The 22,306-nt window shown below is 41.9% G+C and overlaps 1 protein-coding gene across 14 annotated transcripts in view; it reads right to left on the bottom strand.

Annotated features, from left to right (window-relative positions):
• CALD1 (caldesmon 1) overlaps positions 1-22,306 on the bottom strand; it is a 258,563-nt gene that overhangs the window by 19,420 nt on the left and 216,837 nt on the right. For 7 of the 14 annotated variants that reach the window (XM_087968676.1, XM_087968677.1, XM_087968678.1 and 4 more), the window contains 2 exons: positions 10,412-10,555; positions 8,498-8,915 (listed from right to left, as the gene is read on the bottom strand). In XM_087968676.1, coding sequence (XP_087824802.1) covers positions 8,498-8,915; positions 10,412-10,555 — 562 coding nt within the window. Of the gene's footprint in view, positions 1-6,962; positions 7,041-7,693; positions 8,916-10,411; positions 10,556-22,306 lie in introns of all 14 variants that reach the window. The other 7 variants (XM_026678651.2, XM_026678650.2, XM_087968672.1 and 4 more) reach the window with 2 other exon arrangements.

Below are 22,306 nucleotides of genomic sequence, written 5' to 3'. Positions count from 1 at the left end.
TCTGGCTCTCTGAGTTGGATGCACATATGGGACACTTCCTTGTTCCCATCCAACTGAGTCATAAAGTCCCTTTGTCTATGAAGTAGGAATCAATTTATTTGGAATACTATTACGGTATTTGTAAACAGTGCTGCTAAGGGCAGCCAAAAGATGCATTACAATGTTTGCAGAGACATTTAAGTAGACGTGTTGTAATTAATCTCAAAGATAAGCCAAGTCAAGAATTGTCCTCCCAATTTGGATCTGAGGATGGAGCAAGTTTTGTGCATAGTTTGTCTTGGCTTCCTACCTCCCCTACCCAGAAACATTCTCAGATTAGTGCCTTTTGGAGCTGCTCTTGACCATCTGACTATCAAGCATGCCGAGACATGCCTTGATGATAATTGGAGTTGTGTGCAGAGTGTGCAGCATTCCAGAAAACTTGTTCTGGTCTGCCGGAGAGATTAATCTCATGAAGGACCTCAGCTAAAGCCGCGTATCAGAAATAGCAACGAACAACTGTGTAAAATGCTCTTCCCTGACTAAATTGATCCTGATCCAAATGGCAAGGAGGTTCACTGATATCCATCTAAATCAATTTAATGAGACAAATCTCATTGATTTCAGAAGGAAGGCTCAGGAAATCCGAATTTGGTTCAGTGGCTTATCCTGCCCTCGGCATTGCTGTTTTTGGAAAACGGCATTTCTGGAGTTAATCAGACTTTTTTTTTTAAGTTTAGAGCAGGCTCAGTTTGGTACCACCAACTTCTATATTACCCCACCAGGATGATTCAAACATGTAACATCTCTAGAAAACACCAGTGTGACAGCTGCTCTAGGGGGCGATATTTCTTTCCCTTTTCTTTTTCCTAACATTAAGGATGTTTAAGAAAGATGTTTATGGAGATTCTCAGTCATCCAGCTCACGGTTGTGCCAAAGGTGCTTTTTCAAGGGGCAACTGGACTTTCTGATTTTTCTCTGAAGACGTTTCGCTTCTCGTCTTAGAAGCTTCTTCAGCTTCTCCACCATCCAGCCAGAGCTGAAGAAGCTTCTTGGATGAGAAGCGAAACGTCTTTGGGACATCAAGGTAGAAAAGCAAGCACACCATATGTCAACCTTACAAGGTAGGCCAGATAGGAGACCAGGTGAGCTAAATCTACTTTATTATAAATCTTGCAAGTTTGGTATTAAATTTCTCGTTCTGTCTCCTTTACATCCCAAGAAATTAGGGAAACTAGGCTCTTATCACATTCACATTCCTGCTGTCTTTTATCTGACTATTCCCTTGGCTAGTTTTATTGCCCTGTCTCCCATGGTGGGATTCAAAATTTTTTACTACCAGCTTTGTGGGCGTGGCTTTGTAGGTGTGGCAGGGGAAGGATACTGCAAATCCCTATTCCCTCCCCACCCCACTAACCTGCTTTCCAGCTCCGTTCTCCTGTGCAGGGCAACAAAGAAGACCCAGCCAATCAGCTGGGACTCGGGAGCGGAGAATAAAAGGGGGGGCCAGTCAGATGTGGTATTTGACGTTCTCCAAACTATCAAAATGTCTGCTACCGGTTCTCCAGAACTGGTCAGAACCTGCTGAATACCACCTCTGATAAAAACAGCTTTTTTTTTACTACCGGTTCTGTGGGCATGGCTTGGTGGGGGGTGGCATGGCTTGGTGGGCATGGTAGGGAAGAATACGTCAAAACCCCATTCCCTCCCCACCAGAGGTGGGTGTTCAGCAGATTCTGACCAGTTCTGGAGAACGGGTAGTGGAAATTTTGAGTAGTACAGAGAACCGCAGATACCACCTCTGACTGGAGATATTACAGTATCCTTCCCTGCCACGCGCACCAAGCCACATTCACAGAACCGGTAGTAAAACAAATTGAATCCCACCACTGCTCCCCACTCCTGGGGAAGGTTACTGCAAAATCTCCCTTCCCTTCCTTCCCACCCCACTAACCTGCTTTCCAGCTCCTTTCTCCTGTGCAGGGCAACAAAAGAAGACCCAGACCATCAGCTAGGACTCCAGAGGCAGAGAATAGATGGGGGCAGGGCCAGTCAGAGGTGGTATTTGCTAGTTCTCAAAATTACTACTCAAAATTTCTCCAGAACTGGTCAGAACCTGCTGAATACCCACCTCTGCTACAAACCATTCCTGCATAAGGAGGAGCTAAACAAGGAACCCACAACCCTGGAATTAATCCTGCAAACAAACAAACAAAAAGAACTTGGAATCTTCTCCATAAGGACAAGAAAGTAGTTTGGAAAAGTGATATTTACATGAATGAAATGAAATTGCTTCTTGTAGGATGAGAATCAGAGGTGGGTATTCAGCAGGTTCTGAGCAATTCTGGAGAACCGGTAGTGTAAATTTTGAGTAGTTTGGAGAACTGGCAAATATCACCTCTGACTGTCCCTGCCCCCATCTGTTCTCTGTCTCCCGAGTCCCAGCTGATTGGCTGGGTCTTCTTTTGTTGCCCTGCACAGGAGAATGGAGCTGGAAAGCAGGTTAGTAGGGTGGGGAGGGAATGGGGATTTTGTAGTAGCTTCCCCCTGCCAAGCCCACCAAGCCATGCCCATAGAACCTGTAGTAAAAAATTTTGAATCCCACCACTGATGAGAATGGTTTAGTCCAGGGCAGAGGTCTCCAACTTTAGCAACTTTAAGACTTGTGGACTTCAACTTTGCTGGCTGAGGAATTCTGGGAGTTGAAGTTGCCAAGTTTGGAGACCTCTGGTTTAGTCAGTCTATCTTTTTTGCCTTTCAGATCCCTTTTACATGGAGAAAAGACCTGGGAGAAATTCAAAATCTATTCCTTATCGTACTAAATATGGGTATTTCTGGAACAAGCTTGGATCTGCCAAGCAAAGAGTCCTGGGTTGGTTCCAAATTCCTGGGGGAAATTATGGTAGCAACCTGAATTGGAGACAGGATGAAAGTTCCCTCTTTCCATTCTAATATCGATATTAACTTCTGTTTTTAACATGCACATTAAAATAACATACTTCCTTATGAAATTAAAAAAAACGCCTAGATGTTTTTAGTAATCTACAGGGTCATTTAAATATGCTTGATTAATGCAGTGTTGACTGTCTAAATTGCAGGGAGGTAATAAAACAATTAACTCTTTACACCGTTGGCTACCAGCTTTATTTATCACCCCCACCCCTCACAAAAAATGTTATTTTAGACATTTAATGCTTCCTTGGAAATTCCAAATCAGGGATCTGAGTTTAAGTTTTAACTCAGGTTGAGGGCATCTGAGCAAAATGATTAGGCTAACCGCTTATCTTCTTATAAACAGAAGTGCATTAAAAGGGAGGGAGGGGAACACTGCAAGCAAGCAAGAAAAGGAGGAAAAAATGCTGTTCATGTAGTATGTCTAGCCAAACTGGAAGCAGGAAATACCACAACTATCATGTCATGAGAAAGCTTTGCTTCAGGACAAACTTTGCAGTCCAGCTCTGCGCACCCAAAGTCTTAAGGCAGTCCAGAAAACAGTACGAATCCTTGGATGTAAAATAAAACAGACCAGGAAAAGGCAGCTTCACATGAAATGAAATTTCATCTTATAGTGTAGCCATTTTCAGTTTTTCCAGGATGACTGACTTATAGTTAAGATCTTGCTGGCTGCTGAAAGTGAGGAGACGTTGTTTAAACCTTAGTATCAGTCAGAATATACAGTAAATTGGTTTGTTGCAGTGGTAGGATTTTAAAAAAATTACTACTGGTTCTGTGGGTGTGGATTGGTGGGCCTGGCTTGGTGGGCATGGAGGGGAAGGATACTGTAAAATCTCCATTCCCTCTCCACCCCACTAACCTGCTTTCCAGTTCTGTTCTCCTGTACAGAGCAATACAAGAAGACCCAGCCAATCAGCTGGGACGTGGGAGGAAAAGAATAGATGGGCGCGGGGCCAGTCAGAGACGCTATTTGCCGGTTCTCTGAACTACTCAAAATTTCCACTACTGGTTCTCCAGAACTTACTTACTTACTTTATTTATTTATTTAGATTTGTCAATCACTTACAAGATAATAGGTATAAGTATATACGTAGTTATGAATACATGAAATGGGTACATATAAGAAAAATAAAAGAAACAATAGGACAGGGACAGTAGGCACGTTGTCAGAACCTGCTGAATACCACCTCTGGTTTGTTCCAAAGGAAAGTTATGAGACTAAACATGTTGGTTACCCTGTGTCATTTAGGGAAAGCTGCAACTGAAGAATGGAGAAAACTGCAAGTTGAAGAGCTTCACTTCATGCGATGCAGAAGGCGGCTTTCTCTTGCCAACTAAGGACTGTCTACGTACAGAGAACAGCTCCCTAGATACTCCTACAGAAGTTTTCTGCATCAGGCTGTTACTTTCCCTACCACCCCTCTTTTTTCAACTAGAACTATCAAGAATGCAGTCTGGAAGTTTCTGCATGGAAAACATCCTCTCTACCACTGAGATATAGCTCCTTGCTATTCCTGGAGTCTCCCATTAACCCAAGAGTTTTCAAACTTGGCAAGTTTAAGACTTGTGGACTTCAACTCCCTGAATCCATGAGCTAACATGACTGGAGGAGGAATTCTGGGAGATGAAGTCCACAAGTCTTAAAGCTATCAAGTTTGAAGACTCCTGCATTAACCACATCTCACTATTACTAAGAATGAGATATTCCTGTTGAAAACCTAAAAAGCAATATCCATAAAGTCTACCTGGGGCTATTATCAGTGGAATCCAATATCAGAGAGAGCAGCTTATTTTAGCCTTCTCCAATGGAGCTTCTAAATCTGGAAACTCCAACCCTCACATATTTGGAGGTATCTTTCAACTTCTTCATGATTGATTCCCTTTTTCATGATTCCCTTTTTCCTTCCATATCTAAATGGAAGCCTTGAGTCTATCTGTAGAGCAGGGATCCCCAAACTTGGCAACTTTAAGACTTGTGGACTTCACCTCCCAGAATTCTCCAGCCAGCTAATTCTGGGAATTGAAGTCCACAAGTCTTAAAGTTGCCAAGTTTGGAGACCTCTGCTGTAGAGGAGGTAGCTTTGAGGAAGATGAGCTCAATCCAAGAAAACCAGAAAGCATGAGAAAGAAACATCAGGTTGTGTGCTGGAATATAGTCTAGATTCCAAAGGACCAAGAGACAGCAAAGTTTAGATTGTTCGATTGGGAGAAAGAGCATCAAGATAGCTCCTCCCAGAGGATATCTTTAATGATGCAAGTAGTTGTTTAGTTCAGCAAGATTTCTGTCTATAGGTCAGGAACAATAAAAGAACTTACTTAGAAGCAACCCTACATTTCTTTCTTGGTTTTTGAAGGTTTACATCAGAGGTGGTATTCAGCAGGTTCTGACCAGTTCTGGAGAACCAGTAGCAGAAATTTTGTGTAGTTCAGAGGACTGGCAAATACCATCTCTGACTTGGCCCGGCCCCATCTATTCTCTGCCTCCTGAGTCCCAGCTGATGGTCTGGGTCTTCTTTTGTTGCTCTGCACAGGAGAACAGAGCTGGAAAGCAGGTTAGTGGGGTGGGGAGGGAATGGGGATTTTGCAGTATCCTTCCCCTGCTACGCCCACAAAGCCACGCCCACAGAACTAGTAGTAAAAAAATTTGAATCCCACCACTGGTTTACATGTTACCCTGCATTGACTCTTTTGGTATAAAAGAGAGGGAATTGGAAAATATGTCTATTACTGTAGTTCAAAATTCTTCATCTATTGGAGTTAGATCACTACAGAGAAAACCTTCTAGGTAATTCCAATAAAATGTTTTTCCCAAGAAATTTGCTCAATGGCAATTTATTTTTTTTCTTCTCCAGATTAAAGTTTTTCCTAGGGTTTGGTTGTCTTTTAATCTTCATTGTGTTTTAATAGTTTTATCTTTTATTTTATTTCTTTACTTGTTTTAGTCTATTCTTATTGTATTTCATTTTGCTTTGATGAGTTGGTGGTTTTTTTTTTTTTTTTGCCATATTGGCTTTGTACCTGTTTTTCTACAGTACTATGTTCTTGTGGCTTTTCCATTCTGCACTGTATTACAGCTTTATGTTTGAGTTGCATAATGGCATAAAATTTCTCCTACAGGCATTTTATAAATACAGACATTAAACAAACGATCTATTCAGAATTATTATAATTCCCCTAACAGACTAATTTAGAGTAATGTTTCATGGATGGCAAGTAAGATAAGTGATAAAACAGGTTGATAAAAATACCAATATTCAAACATTCAAAAGTGGCTAACTTACGAGTACATTTTGGTATCTGCAGTATCCTGTCTGAAGATTATTAAAAATGATGGTTTGAAGCCAATAATTTTACTCACCATACAGTAAAACACCATGGCACCAGCTTCTGAGTTTAAGTAGAAATGCAATGCACCACTTTTTGTAAACCAAGGGGATGGGGGAGTCAAAAGAAGATAGCAGATTTTGGAGAGTGCATAATTTATATTAAGAAACAGAAAAATCATTGGGTTAAATTCAGATTACAGAACTAAAGATATCTTGAGGCATCTATAATCTAAACCATCAGTTCCATCAAGAAAAGTCAAGAAGTGGAGGGAGAAGTTAAGGCAAGAAGGCTTAACTGGAGGGCACTCAGGAATTTCACACAAATCTAGGACCAATTTCTATGGCCAATGTTGTGTTCCCAGATGTGATCTTAGCTCAGGTAAACTTAAAATACTTCTCTGATGTTCATCATACACCAAAGAAGCAAGTTAAATATCCAGCTCACAACTACAATATAAAACCAACTGGAATAAGCTGAAGCGGCCAGTTTTGGAGAGCTCTTGTCTGCTTTTGGCCAACATCTTGAGACAGCCTTCAAGATGGCTGCTGGAGAAAATATGAACTTGAATCAAGTTGCTCCAAAGCTTCAAATTGGATTCAATGACCTTGACTTTTGCTATGGGATCTCACGATGAACACAGGCAATGTGGGGTTTGAGTCTATTTCCCACACGCCCCCCTCTATCCGCAAGTGATAGTTACCTCCTCTTTCCTGAAGGCTGGCTGAAGCTTCTTGTCCTGTAGGTTTTCCTTTTTAGCTTCCACTTTATTTTCTTCCCCCTTTTGTAATATTTTTCAAGAGGAAAACATCAATCCCATCGCAAGCCCTATTAACAGCTGCTACTACCACCATAGCTTTACAAAGCTGTGCTCATACAACCTCGCATCTGCTGCTGTGTATGTCATTCCCCTTGGGTGGCACAGTGACTTTCCTTTGCGCATTGGCACCCTCTCCTCTGCTCTGGTGTGCTCGTGTCCTCACAGATCTCAGCAGGATCTTGGCTGTGCTTGCTTCTAATACTTGTGGATGCTTATTCAACACTCCTACCACCAAGGTTTCCCAGGTGCTCATCCATGGCTCATGCTGTGCTTCTGGACCTCGTGTAGGCCTTTGGCTACCTTCCTTGTCCAACCATCAGCCACAGATAGGGAAGACAAAGAAGCTGTGAAGGATTGAGCATGCACAGACTTCAAGCAACTAGAAGAGAGAGCAGTTTAACCAACTGTCATGCACTGATCATGCTACGGAGAGGTGAAGCTAGAAGCTTAAATCCAAAAGGATATAAAACATTGGCAAGAGTTAGTAGCCCAAAGTGGAAGGAGATAACTGAACAAATTCCAGTTTCTCACTCTTTTTTTTTCCTGGTGAAATGCATTACATTTTCTACAAAACACAGGCAAAACGGTGGTTGGGTGCAAAATGTTTACTCTACCTGTTTCCTGAGGGAAGCTGCTGTGATTTTCTCCTCTTGGAGTTTCTTCTCTTTTACCTGCTTCTCTTCTATTTTCTTCTCGTCCCCCTTCTTGCCTTTCAGTTGGTCTACCCTTTTCTCCTCGGCCTTTTGCTTGGCCTTTAACCTCTCCTCTTCTAGCTTAGCCTTTTCCTCAGCTGCCCTCTTAGCCTCAGCTTTGGCCTTCTCCTCCGCCTCCCTCTTTTCCTTCTTAGCCCTCTCTCGTTCCTCGGCTGCTTTTTTCTCTTCGGCTGCCTTCCTCCTCTCCCTCTCCTCAGCCTCCCGTCTCTCTTTCTCCTGGGCAGCTTTTTTCTTCTCTGCCTCTTCCTTCTCCATCCTCTTTCTCTCCTCCTCAGCCTTCTGCTGTTCTTCTGCCTTCACCCTCTCCCGTTCTTCTGCCTCAAGCCTTGCTTTCTCCTCAGCTTCCCTTTTTGCTTTCTCCTCAGCTTCCCTCTTCGCTTTCTCCTCAGCTTCTCTTTTCTCAGCTTCCAATCTCTCTTTTTCTTCCTCTGCTTTCCTCTGTTCCTCAGCTTCGGCTCTCTCCCTTTCCTCCCTCTCAAGCCTTTCCCTCTCCTCAATTTGTTTCTGGTTCATTTCTGCCTCATTGTTTTCCTCCTTATTTTCATCTATGACTACTGTTATGCTGAGGCCCTCCTTTGAACTGGCAAGGACGTGGGTATTATTGTCTAATTTGTCCTCCTCTGCATTTACCTCAAGATGCTTTCCCTCCAAGACTGCAGATTCCTCCTCATTGTCTACATTCTCCTTCTCTACAGTTAGTTCTACCTGATTCTCCTCTAGGGCTTGTGGCTTTGGTTTCTGGTCTTCCACATCTTCTTTGTCTTCCTCATCTTTCTTTTCATCTTCCTCATCCTGCTCCAAGTTGTTCCTCTGGTATGATTTAGTGATGGTTTCTGTTTCCTCCACCTCATAGTGTCTTCTGTGGGTTTCTACCTTTTCTTCTCTTCCCGGGGTCTCATTTTCCTCCACGTTATTCACCACTTTTCTGCTTGTGAAGGACACGGTCTCATCAGTAACGGTCGGGTCAAGTTCCTTTTGGCGCTCCAATGCTTCTTGAAGACGCTTTTGACGTCTTTCCTCTCTCCGCGCCATCCTCTCCAAGAACACAGCATCATCATCTCCATCGCCTTGAGTAGTCGTAACAGTGGTCACTGTAGTACTTTTGGACTCTCCTTCTGCAATGCTACAAGAGATGTAGAGTTTTAATTTTATTGATTTGTCAGAAGTGTAATGGGGATTGTTTAAATTGCCTTCTTTCTTCCCCATTTTATCGTCATAGACAGGTTTGACTAAGACAGAGGTCTCCAAACTTGGCAACTTTAAGACTTGTGGACTTCAACTCCCAGAATTCTCCAGCCAGCATAGCTGAAGAATTCTGAGAACTGAAGTCTACAAGTCTTAAAGATGCCAAGTTTGGAGCCCTTTGAACTAAGAGATAGTGAACTTCATGATGAATTGGGATTTGAAGCAATCTTAATCAGACAGCTAACAGTTGAGTCTAACCATTACACACACAGACACAAACCTGTCAAGTTCACACATGCAAACCCAGGTTATTTATTTTGACTGTCAAAGATCCACCAGGGTATCATATGGGAGTTTATATCACATTGCTTTTAATGCCCTGTAATTTGAAAATGCAAAAAAAATCTCTACTCATTTGTGCTTCCAATCGGGACCCTCCCAAATTTGGGACTCATTCAAGTCTCTAAGAGTAGAGCATGAGAAGGGACTTCTTGATTTTTAAAAACAAACAAACCACCTTCTGTTCTGTTCTGTTTTTAAGGCTTTTATTTTTAAATTGCTTGTCTTCAGCTAAACATGAAACTGAATGGAGGATACCTTCTGAAAAGTGTGATCACAGAATCAATTTCCTAGAACATGGGGAAACCAGACTGCCCTTGTAATAATAGAAATAAATGGGTGGATGGATGGACGGATGGACGGACGGACGGACAGACAGACAGACAGAGGGATGGGATTCAAAACCGATTTGCTGCCCGGTTGCTGGGTGGGCATGGCCATGGTGGGCGTGGCCTACCAGAACTTCCAGGAGGGGCATTTTTCATCTTCCCCAGGGTCTGGAGGCTTCCCTTGAGCCTCTGGGAGGGCAAAAACGGCCTCCCCCGGGTTCCAGAGGCCCGTTTTTCGCCCTCCCAGAGACTCTGCATAGACCCTGCACTTACCTGCATCCAAAACGGGCCATGTGGAGACCCCTGGGAGGGGAGGGGAGAGGTGGGCGGGGCCAGCCGGTCAGTTCAACTACCAGTTCAGTGAACCGGATGTAAATTTAACATCCGGTTCACTCAAACCAGTCCAAACTGGCTGAATCCCACCCCTGGATAGATAGATAGAGGAGAGAGACAGAGACAGAGAGACAGACTAGAGACAGACAGACAGATAGGAAGTAGGTAGGTAGGTAGGTAGGTAGGGAGGGAGGGAGGGAGGGAGGGAGGGAGGTATATAGAGATGGAGATAGAGAAGAGATATATTACCTCCTAACCAGAAAAGTGAGTCTGTAAAGCTGCACCACTTTGGAGAATAGATAATATAGAACAGTGTATTGAAGGACAGGAACAATTAATTGTTCAGCTCCTCTTCCCTGATTAAATCCCATTGCAAAGCAGGCATGATCTAGAATGAAAATCCACCAAAACTATTCATGTAACAGAATCTTACTTATTTTGGGCATTCATTTCAGGTTTCTCGATTCCTTGCCCTAAGCCATCATCTTCTTTTTGCCGCAGTCTTTCTTGACGGGCCCGCCTGCGTCGCTCTCGGGCAGCTTCTTCCTCATCATCATCATTTCTTTGATAGGATAATCTGCAGAACAGAGAATGCCACTATAATACCTAAGGTGATTACAAGAGCATGAATATGTTTGCTGAAAAGCTCTACATTCTACTCTGAGCATACTAGATTTGTTCAGCACCATCAAAATGTAACATATTTTTACAAGGTAATCAATAAAAATGTTTCTGCGTTCTATGATTAGATGGAAAAAGCCCCTAGCAAGAGGGGAAGGTATAATTAAGGTTTGTTTCTGCTGGCGACTAAGAATTAAAGTGTGAAGCCAAGACACCACAAAGAGATGGTGCTACAAAGAGAAGAGAATAGAGTAGAATATTTTATTTGTTTCTAGTGTGGTTAGAAACACAAGGGATTTGTCTCCTTCTTTGTGTGTCCAAAGTTTCAAGTTCTTCTGTATTCCAAAAGTGCCTAGATATGTTTTCTGACAACTTTTTGTTGTGTTGGGAACAGCGCTTTAGAACGGCTTTTCTGAATCTGGAGATGCGGTGAGATTCCATACATCATATCCAGTGCTAGCTGGAAAGGAGGAAAAGAGCTGCAGGCAAACACTTCTGGACAACATCAGGTTGCTAAGGTTATCTTAAAAAGGGAGAGGAAAATGAAAGCACAGACTTTCTCAGAAGATCTGAATTTTTGAACCGTGGTTTAATGAGTACCTAAATTAGGGGTCTGCAAACTTAAACATGCAAAGAGCCATTTGGACCCATTTCCCACAGAAAAGAAAACACCGGGAGCCTCAAAACCTGGGTAGGCGTGGCCAACTCAACATCACTCCCACCCAGTCACATGACCCCACCACACCTACCCAGGTTTTGTGGCTCCCAATGTTTTCTGTGGGAAATGGGTCTCTCTCCTCTCTCTCTCTCTCTCTCTCTCTTACTCTCCCTCCCTCCTTCTCATTCCAGTTTTTTGTATTTTATCTCCTCAGGCCAGGCGAGGAGTGACTGGGAGGGGAGGGCAACAGGCAGGGCCAGCCAACGGTGGGATCACCCAACAGAGAACCACAGCAGAGGGCCCAAAGAGCCGCATGTGGCTCCAGAGCCGCGGATTACTGACACCTGACCTAAACTATGTAAACTCCAACTGAGTGGTTGGACAAAACTTTCTTTAACATGCCAGAGCTAGGACAGAAGCTTTTACTTTCACATTAAACTGGGCTTTAGGTCATTTTAAACTTTCCATAGAAACAGGGATTGTTACAGCTTCCCAGGTTTACAAGGATTTTGTCTGAGTAAAAGACACAAAAGTCAGAGAAACAGAAATATCGATCAACTAGAATAACCAAGGATCACTGAGCAAATCCTACAGAGGTGTTAATCTACGAAATTACAAAAAAAAATGCCTACATACAACTGGCACAATCATTGCAAATAAAATCCACAACACTGAGAAATTTTGGAAAGCAAGAAGTAGCATCTTTACTGCCTGAATTCACATAATTTTTGTAGCCAAAACAAAATACTTTCTCTTGGAACCAAGGTCATCCTCACACCTGGTTGGAAGAAAGGCGGAGTGATGCTACCTGGTCGCCAGGCCTCACTGTGATTGGACCATGATACTGATTGTTTTGAGAAAGTAGGAAAACTTTTGCTTTTAGTTAGGTGAAAACCGTGGAAGTTTTCAGTCAGTTTTTACCAGATCTGTGCCAATATATTTCCAATAAAGCTATTCTTCGAGGAATCTACTTGCTTTATTTGTTTATTTGGAATTTTGCTTGATATGGATCTATCACTTGGAACTCTGACATACTTAACAACCACAGCAATCACTGTATGTCTGTGGCATCGGCTTAACGACCACGATAAAAAGGATAAAATTGGGTCTGTGATGTGGATCATGACCATTTTGACGAATTACTATGATGGGCAGGCTGTGTTAGGGTCATATATGCAGGTTATACGTGCCTCCTCTCATAACGTCAGCAGAAAAGGGAATAAATAAAACACACAAAGGCTGCTTACATGTTCTAGTACAGTGTTTCCCAGCCCTTACAACTTATAAGATGTGTAATCTTGAACCCCCAGAATTCTCCAGCTTAGCATGCTGGCTGGAGGATTATACGAGCGGACACCAGCTTCGGTTCTTCACTAAACAATGTAGTTGATGATATGAGCCTCGGTGGCGCAGTGGTTAGAGTGCAGTACTGCAGGCTAGTTCTGCTGCCTGCCGGCTGCCTGCAATTTGGCAGTTCAAAACTTACCAGGCTCAAGGTTGCCTTCCATCCTTGTGCGGTGGATAAAATGAGGACCCAGATTGTTGGGGGCAATATGCTGACTCTGTAAACCGCTTAGAGAGGACTGTAAAGCACTGTAAAGCAGTATATAAGTCTAAGTGCTATTGCTATAAGGGAATAGAAATCAACACATCTGAGGTTGAAAACACTATTCTAGAGCATGACAACCTCCCATACTTAATTTGTGGCCCACCTGCCAATATATCTGGCCACCAGAGGACCAATCTCTTGCAAAGTTTTTAAGAATCAGAACACAAACATTCTTAGTCTGATTGCCTAAGAGTCTTCATCTTTCTCCAACCTTCTTCAATGGAGTTTCCCTCTTTTCACAGAAAAAAAAAATGAGATTAAAAGTAATGGAAAATACTTATATAAAAGGTCCAAATTCATTTTCCTTTTTTCCCTCAATATCGAAAATAAGCAGGGTTCTTCGCCACCAAGCATTTTCATTCATTCCATATTAAACAAACTTTTTCTCTCTTCGGCTTCAGATCAAACTTCTATCCTGGTTTAATCTCTGCTTCCAATATTGGGAAAACAGCTCTAGAAACAGAACACACTGGCTTATCTGATGTTCTTGTTATGGCCCGTAAAATATTCAGCTGCAAATATTTACGGCATGCTTACCAGGCTTTTATTGTTGCTTTGCAATTTGTAATCATAATTGCAAATAATTGAAAGAGTATTCTTCCCTAATTTTACATCGAAGCACTTACGAATTAAGGATTGTATTCATTTGTTCTTCTATCAGCTTGCTTCCACCTCTCTTTCCATCCCATTTATCTGGATTAATCTTTAGTGCTAAGAGGTTAATTCTTCAACTTTGGAAAGATAATTTGATGGCTCCGATTATTCAGCCTCTTGAAGGCCTGACGTTACTTGTGATTTATAATGGTTTGCATACAAACTCAGGTTGCATAGGTATGATTACAATGAAATATAGCCAGCCTTTGAACTGTTGGGTAACAATTTCATTCATGAAAGTCTTAATGCATACAATTTTTGCTGTCATGTTGCTCTCTTTTTTGCCTTTTATTAGTTTTTGCTGGGGTAGTTTTTTCTTTGTTTCTGTCTCATTAAATAAATAAAAACACCTCTTCCTCTCTCTGACAGGGAGTGTGGCTGTTCCTGTCCAATATCTTGCCACAAGGTACAAAGCAGGCTTTCATTCAGCTACGTGTTTCCCTAATAACCACATGCAAGTTGTTTCCTTTCTGCCTCAAATCCCCCATTGGCAAAATGTGGATTGCAACACTGACCTGGAATTTGGACTCCCATGCTGAACGGGCAGTAGGATGGTGGCCTCCGTGGCCCATTCCAAGTCATTCATTCTACGATTCTCTGAATAACAACATGGTGCCCAAACACTGGGAAACTACAACGTCTGAATCATTCTGACAATTTCAATAGTTTCACTTTTTTTCAGACTCACCCAGGGGTGGGCTGATGGGGGTTCGCTGGGGTTCAGGAGAATCCCTGGCTAAGATTCTGTGCAGTTTGGAGAATCCCCCAAATCCCACCCCTGGCTGGCCCCACCCACCCCACCCCACCCCTCCCAGGAATCCCCATGCGGCTTGTTTTGGATGCAGGTAAGTGCAGGGCACGCGTGGAGGCTCGGGAAGGGCGAGAAATGGGCCTGTTTCCAGCTTCCAGAGAGCCTTAGGAGCCTCAGGAGGCCATTTTTGCCCTCCCAGAGGCTCGAGGAAAGCCTCCAGAGCCCAGGGAGGGTGAGAAATGGGCCTGTTTCCAGCTTCCAGAGAGCCTTAGGAGCCTCGGGAGGCCATTTTTGCCCTCCCAGAGGCTCGAGGAAAGCCTCCAGAGCCCGGGGAGGGCAAAAACACCACCCCACACCATGGTGCAGGAGGACAACTAGGCCACACCCACGATGGCCACGCCCACCCAGCAACTGGGCAGAGAACCTGTTGCTAAAAATTTTGAAGCCCACCTCCGAACTCACCCCATAAAAGTATGTTCAAGACAGACAAAAGGGTGTTTGCAGCTGAAAAATTGCTCTGCGTGCATGTATACATACATATATGTACAGAATATACATTATATATGAATAGCCCATGGCAAGATGGGTGGCAAATGAGTTTAACAATTAATAGACAATAATCTCAACTACCGTGTAGTTTTGTCCCAAACATCCTCATGCTACTCAGAGCAAGCTAGGAACCCCAGAGAGAGACTACCTCACACATTCAACTACTGCTTCTCATATCTCACTTGAGGTGAATAGAAATGAATAATACAGGATACCATAATTGCTTCTGTTTAAATGGTTATGTTTATCCCCACCTCCCTGAACAGTAAGAAACACAATATTTAGATACGTTTAGTTTGTTTTGCAAGGATTCCACTAGAGATGTATTAGTATTTTGTCGTTTTTGTTCTTTACAATTTTTTCTTTGCAAATTACAGTTGAGCATAATGGTTTCTCTATGATGCTCAGCTATCATTTGTTTGTCTATTATAAATTATTATAATAGTTTCTCTATTATGCTCAACTGTAATTTGTAAAGGAAAAAAAGTACAAAATACTAATACATCTCTTGTGGAATCCTTGCAAAACAAACTAAACATAAGTAAGCATTGTGTTTCTTACTGTTCAGGGAGGTGGGAGTAAACATAACCATTTAATCAGAAAGCAATTATGGTATCCAGGGGTGGGATTCTACCAGTTCGCACCTCTTCTCTAGAACCGGATGTTAACATTCTAAGCAGTTCGGAGAACCGGTTGTTAGAAGAAATTACTGGCCTAATCCTGTAAGGAAGGCAGGAAGGAAACATTCTGCTGTTGCTTACAGAAACTGCCTCTCCGTTAACCCTTATTACATTCTTGGCAGGACTAGACTTCCTGTCTAAGGAACTTCTCTGGAGTTTTTTTTCCCCTCCTTTGCTGGTACTTTGCTTGTGTAGAGCGACCATTCAAAGTTACAATGGCACTGAAAAAAGTGACTTATGACCATTTTTCACACTTACGACTGTTGCAGCATCCCCACAGTCATGAGAGGCCAGGTGAGGAGATGCATGCCTCGATGTGAGTGATATTAGGTTGGCCACGCCCAGCCAATAACATGACCACCAAGCCATGTCCACCCAGTCACATGACTACCAAGCCACCCACCACCTAAGCCATGCCACAGAACCGGTTGTTAAAAATTTTGAATCCCACCCCGATTGGTATCCTGTATCTCAAATGTTCAAATATTTTCCAAGAGAGTCAAGTTCTCCTGCATATCTACAAAGCCCCAAGTTGATTACTCAGCTGACACTCAATTTTCTATCTCCTGGGTTTTCATCTAAACCGTAGTTACAGAATACAGAATACAGAAATACAGAATACAGAAATTTCTCCTTAGTTCTAAGTTTCTTTATTTAGAAAAATTTATATTGCCACCTCCTCGCAGATGGCGACTCAAAGTGCCTTACAGGATATAAAAACACAATATAAAAGAAATTTTAAAAAATAAAATAATAATCCCACCTCCTCGCAGATAGCGACTCAAAGTGCCTTACAGGATATAAAAACACAATATAAAAGAAATTTTAAAAAATAAAATAATAATCCCACCCCACCCCCAGCAACAACACACATACATAATAGCCATTTAATGGGCTCCCTAGCCCACTGGCAGAACCACGTCTTCAGGGCCTTCTGAAAGTGTGTTAGAATGGGGGCCAGGCTAATTTCTAGAGGGATGATGTTCCAGAGGTAGGCAGACACCACGGAGAAGGCCCTTCTTCTGGATCCCACCAGATATATCTCCTTAGGGGACGGGACCCACAACATTCCTTGCCTCCCCGCTCTAGTGAGTTGGATAGATGTGATCAGCGAGAGGCGGTCCCTCAGATAACCCAGTCCCAAGCCATGAAGGGCTTTAAAGATGACAACCAGGGGTGGGCCTCAAGGAAGCCTCCTGGGGGGACATTTTTGCTCCCAGGAGGCTTCCCTGAGTCCCAGGAAGGCAAAAGAAATGGAGCATGGGGAGGGGCACATAGCACACACACACGCTCTCCCCTTTTTGCCTCCTGGGCCTCAGGGAAGTCTCCTGGGCGAAGCAGTAAGACAGCGAGGGGGATCCCGGCACAGCTGATTGTCGGAACAGCTGATCGTTGGGAGGAGAGAAAAAATACCGGTTTGGCCAAACCGGTAGCTGTTTTTTTTACTACCGGTTCAGTCGAATGGTAGCATTTTTACTACTGGTTCACCCGAACCTGGCCGAACTGGTAGAATCCCACCACTGGTGACAACCAGTTCAATCTTTTCTTGATAAGTTTCCATCTAATTATTTCTTATCCATCTAATTATTTATTATCCTGCCCTTGGGTGCTTTGAAGAATCGGTTAACCCACTCTTCTCTGTGACAGCTCCTCAAATATTGGAAGAATGCTATCATGCCACCCTCTAGTCCTTTTCATTTAGCTGATTTATGATTCATGACACTAAATGGTTTTAGAAAATCATATAGTTTTAACTTCTATGGAAATGCAACACTGTTCTAAAACCTGGACTATCAACTTTTATTTAAATCAGAGAAACTGGTCAATTATTGATACTACTATTCATAAAGGAATTAGAATTTGTGGTAAGCTTAATTTACCAGTGGCTTTTTACTGTGATAACATTATTATATTCATACTCCACATGCTAGGATTGCAAAATGTGATTTCTTCGGTTTTGGCATTGCATGCCATATAAAACCAAATACTGTGGTTTATAAACTGTAGTCTGTGCCATAAACATTATGGTTTATAATTCTATGTGAAGCCAGAAAATTCTGCTCGTTTGACAAACATGCCAAGCGAACTCAGTTTTTCTCCCTTCACACTCTGTTGCTGTTGCTAGTGGTAACAGAAAGCTGAACGGGATGGGCTTTAGTGACCTGGTGGTTTCATGTCTTTATGCTTTTACATGAAATGAAAGATACATCATGACAGATACTATACACCTACAACAGAGGTTGGAATTCTGAAACAAAAAAGTATGTTTTATGTTGCCCAGAGCTGTTGGATGCAAGATAGGTAGCAAATAAATTTTAAATGAATGAATGAACCAACCTTTGTATGTTTCTCATTCTGACCAAAGAATTCAGGTTAGGCTCCTGTCCATAATGTGCTGGCTGCAGGGGTGGGATCCTACCTGCATAACAACTGGTATGGCGAACGTGCGCTTTGCCCGCATGCGCAATACTTGTAATACAACTTTTCCTGCAAGCAATCACCACCTCCTGCTGACGCAGCACTCAGCTGTGCCACGCAAAGCAACTCAGGTAAGAATAAAGGACAGCCTAAAGCCTGGGCGGACGGGTGGGCCCAACTGAAGAAAAGAATATCTTCGGAGAGAACCGGTTCGGTGTCAGCTGCTCTTCAGTTCTATAGAACCAGACTGAACCAGTAGAATCCTACCCGTGGCTGGCTGGGAAAATTTTGGGAGTTAAAGTCCACACATCTTAAAGATGTCAAGTTTGAAAACCCAGGATAAAGGATTAGTGTGTCTTGGTGTGACACATATTCTCAGTAAACGTATTGAATATGATTCGTGCGTAATACAAACTTTGTATTACTTTGTAAAACTTTGTATTATGATTTGTTGTTTACATGTTATGATTTATGATTTTATCTTATGATTCATGATCTATGACTGATCACTTTGCTGTTGGTAGGTACACTGAGAGCTTATGTACTGAAGACAAATTCCTTGTGTGTCCAATCACACTTGGCCGATAAATAATGCTCCTGTTCTTATTCCTATTCATGCTATGGACTGCTCTGATGCACAGAACTAAGGAGCATGTGAAAACATCTGCATCTTCTCCAGCTCAGGAAAAGGAACATAGGAAAACCTATGATTTGTGTGCACAAAGTTTCAGAGTCATCTTTGACTTACAGGACTCAGAACAGCATCTCATACTCAAAATAAAAGCAATAACCTAATAAACCAAAACATAGAAATAGAACACCAGAGCTACAGAAGTTTATAAACATGAGAGTTTCTTTTCTTTTGGTTTGGTTTGGTTTTACAAAAGAGATAGGGAGGTCCTTAGAAAGGAAACAGACTTCATTTCAAAGAATGTATTCAAACATAAACTGGAAAAACATCTTCCAACATGCTTTACTTTGAATTTCTGCCTTGAGCAAGGTTTGGATACAAAGATCCAAATACAACTTTCCAATGTTATCATTTCCTTCTTTACTTGTTCCCAATGACTATGCTTGGCTATGATGGAGCACTCTAAGAGCAGTCTAGGAACCATATCCAAGGAGGCAAACATAGTCCATCCAGGTATTTGTTGAACTTCAACCCCCAGTAGATTCAAGCATCAAAAATAATGATGGGTGTGTGTGCTAGGAATTGTAATGGAACATTAGCCAGAGGTGTATAGATTTCCCACACTCCAAGGCTTATGCATGCAGAGATACACATATCTTGATGAAGAACAAAGCTAGAAAGTCAGTATCTTCAATTGAACTACTGGCAAGTCATTCATCCAATGGCATTCTTCTTTATTTTTGACAATCTGTTAAAACTGAGCATCACAATTCTAATGTGTAGAAAAAGCAGAGTATGCCTTTTATGCAGCATGTGTATAAAATGAGGAGAAAGCTGAAAATATACTTTATTACCAAGAGCATGCATTTTACCTACTGCGTTTCAAGTCATTTTATACACAAACTCTTTCATGATTCTCCGAGTGAAGCCTAGCCAAGAAAGCTCATAACAATGCATAAATAAATAGCCCCTTCAGCTACCCAAATCATGTCGAAATTGCCTTTAGCATAAAAATTAAAAAACCTTTCTGGTAGCATTCCAAAGTGGAAGCAAGTAATTTATTCAATATGCAATCAATCATAGTTTCATTCATTCCGTCCCTCTATAATATGTTTGAGATTTGGCTGGTTTGCATATACCATATGGCAAGAATTCCACCTCCCTCCCCATACACAGATCAAATGTATATCTGAAGCTGAACAACTCTGCCATTCTTCTTCCCTTGCCTACTGCATAATTACTCACAGAAAACTGAATCAAGTAAGATAATGGACAGTAGATTCATGTGGAACCATCAGTTCCAAATGAAATGTTCCAGGTCCAGCCTTGCGGCACTTCCATTTAAGGTATTTGGAGCTACTCCCAGATTGACTCCATGCCTTTGTATTCCCCCCACTTCCTCTGTCATAAGCAGCTGAACTGTATTACTTCCGTCTCATTTTGGGTTCAAGAACTACTACAATATTTCCAGCTGGAAGTTTACCCGGAAATGCTGGAATTCTCTGGAGCTTGGTGGTGGACCATTCCCAACTACAGGGAATCCCTCCTCTTTCCTTCCAGCTCCTGAATTTCAGCCATCCCAGTAAATCTTACTAAATACATAAGCATGCTGTCTCTGAGTATTCCAGGCAAACAAGAGTGAAAATGACCACCTTGAGGCCATACAAAGATTTCCTGTCTGAACTGGCAGTAAGAGGGTTTGGGCTCAACTTAAAGCAGTGCATCCCACTCCTCAGCATTTCTCAGCCAACCAAAGTGAAGATAAGATATGGGTTGCTTTTTCAAGCTGCTCTTGAGGAACTGAGTAAGGGTAAAAATCGTGATGCATACTTGGATTTAGCCATGCTTAGAACAATTTCAATGATATCAAGAGGACAAATGAGCAAGGTTGATGAATGGAACGGTTTCCAAAATCAGATGTTTCATTTCCTGGAGAAACTGTACAATTTCATATACTTATCAGTTATAATGAATAAATGCAAACTGACAATGCTTTGCACAAACCTTGACCAGTGTAATAATTCAGTTAGCATTTGTCTGTCTGTGATGTCATAGAGCACTCATCTCCTAGATGACCATCCTGGGTGAAATTCCAGGAATTCCTCACTTAACATACTGTTATCTACAGAACATGTGACTGAGGGGAGTTTCCTCCTAACATTATCAAAATAGATTCACACTATTACACACTATTGAACTTTGAGGGGGGGGGGAATACTGATTAAAAATCAAAATAATACATTACCTTTCCTGATGCTGTTGTAAAATTGCAGGCTTGCCATTTTATTTCTCTCCCTCACACACACACACACCCCTTCCATTTACTAATCGGTGACACACACTCAGATGCTTTTCTTATGTACTCGCTAGAGACGGTCATCTAAAGAACAATGACTACTGTCTTTGTTCAGATGGGACAAACTAAGCATCATTGCCTCAAATTGATGAGGTAGCCGCGAGTGACTTGCATCACTTTTTCAGTGGCTTCCTGACTCCTGCTTAGGTTGAGCTGCCTGTCACATTATCATGGTCATCTTTGCCAATTGCTGAAAGCAAGGCGATTTTCTATTGTTTCTTTGAAAGTAACAAGTGAAATAGATCCCTTGTTATCATTCTCCAAGAACCTCCAAACATTTGTTTTTTAAAAAAGGAATGCAATCCCAGGCTGCAAAACATTTCTGCTTTCCTTCTCTAACAGCTTTTTCAAATGCTGTTATATTCTGAGCACATGCCTTCTCCACTCTGAAGGGATCTCTGTATTGACACCACCACTTGTGTTGTTGAAAAGTTTCCCCAACTCCCAAAGAGACTGATTATTTTCTCGGCTTCCTCTGACTGTCCTTTCTCATCTTTGGAAAAGTTAGAAAGAAACTTACCTTGTCAAAGACAGCACTGACAAGTTCACTTCCATTTTTTTTTTTTTCCAGAATGCATCCCAAGCCAACTCTATATGCAAGCAGGGAAGATGTTACACCCAGGAAATACAGAGATGATAAAATTAACAGGGACTTTCTAACTAGGAAAATCATCTCTATTTCCTTTAAAATCACTCCTGCTGCTTTCTCCCCAATCCCCAGTTTCTTTATGATCAGGCCGGGTAAAGGAAATATTAATATACTCATTTTCAGAATTACTTGAGATTGTAAATGACACTTATACCTCAAATGGCTGCTCAGCCTTTCAGTCTATTAACTGTACTATTGAATTATTTTGAAAGAGGCCTCCTTAAATTATATTCATGTACAATACTCTGACAATAATAAAATATTACAAACCAGGCATTATAAATCTTCCATTGTCCATCACGGTTTGAAGAATGCTAGCAATTCCAAGTATTCAGGGCAACGTTTTTTTCCAGTCAAGGTTGATTATCCATGTAGTTTTCTTGGCAGTCTATAAAGAACTTTGACTTTCTCTATAGGTTAGCCTGCAACTGTGCATTTGCTAGTGGCCCCCCTTCTAACTGATAAATAGATCGAATCCTGCTTAGCTTTTCCAAATCACTAGGCACTGGTTTGGTAGCCTCACTAGCGTTGATGGTATTATCTAGTCAGGTAAATAAATGTCTGCAAGAAAACTCACAATATACCAAGGACTCCACCATTCAACCCTGAGTAACAAAAAACATTCTCTTTTACTTTTCCAAGTCACCTCAAATCAGCTAGAAAATTTAGACAAAAAGACAAAATGTTTGAACCTAATCAGAATGGAAAAATACACTCTGGTTCTATTTATTATTTATCGATAATCAATTCTG

This window comes from Notechis scutatus, chromosome 6, assembly GCF_049901735.1.
Source record: "Notechis scutatus isolate UNSWTSFEM ecotype Mainland chromosome 6, rNotScu1.2, whole genome shotgun sequence".
Taxonomy (NCBI): Eukaryota; Metazoa; Chordata; class Lepidosauria; order Squamata; family Elapidae; genus Notechis; species Notechis scutatus.
This window is presented reverse-complemented; position numbering and strand designations above follow the sequence as displayed.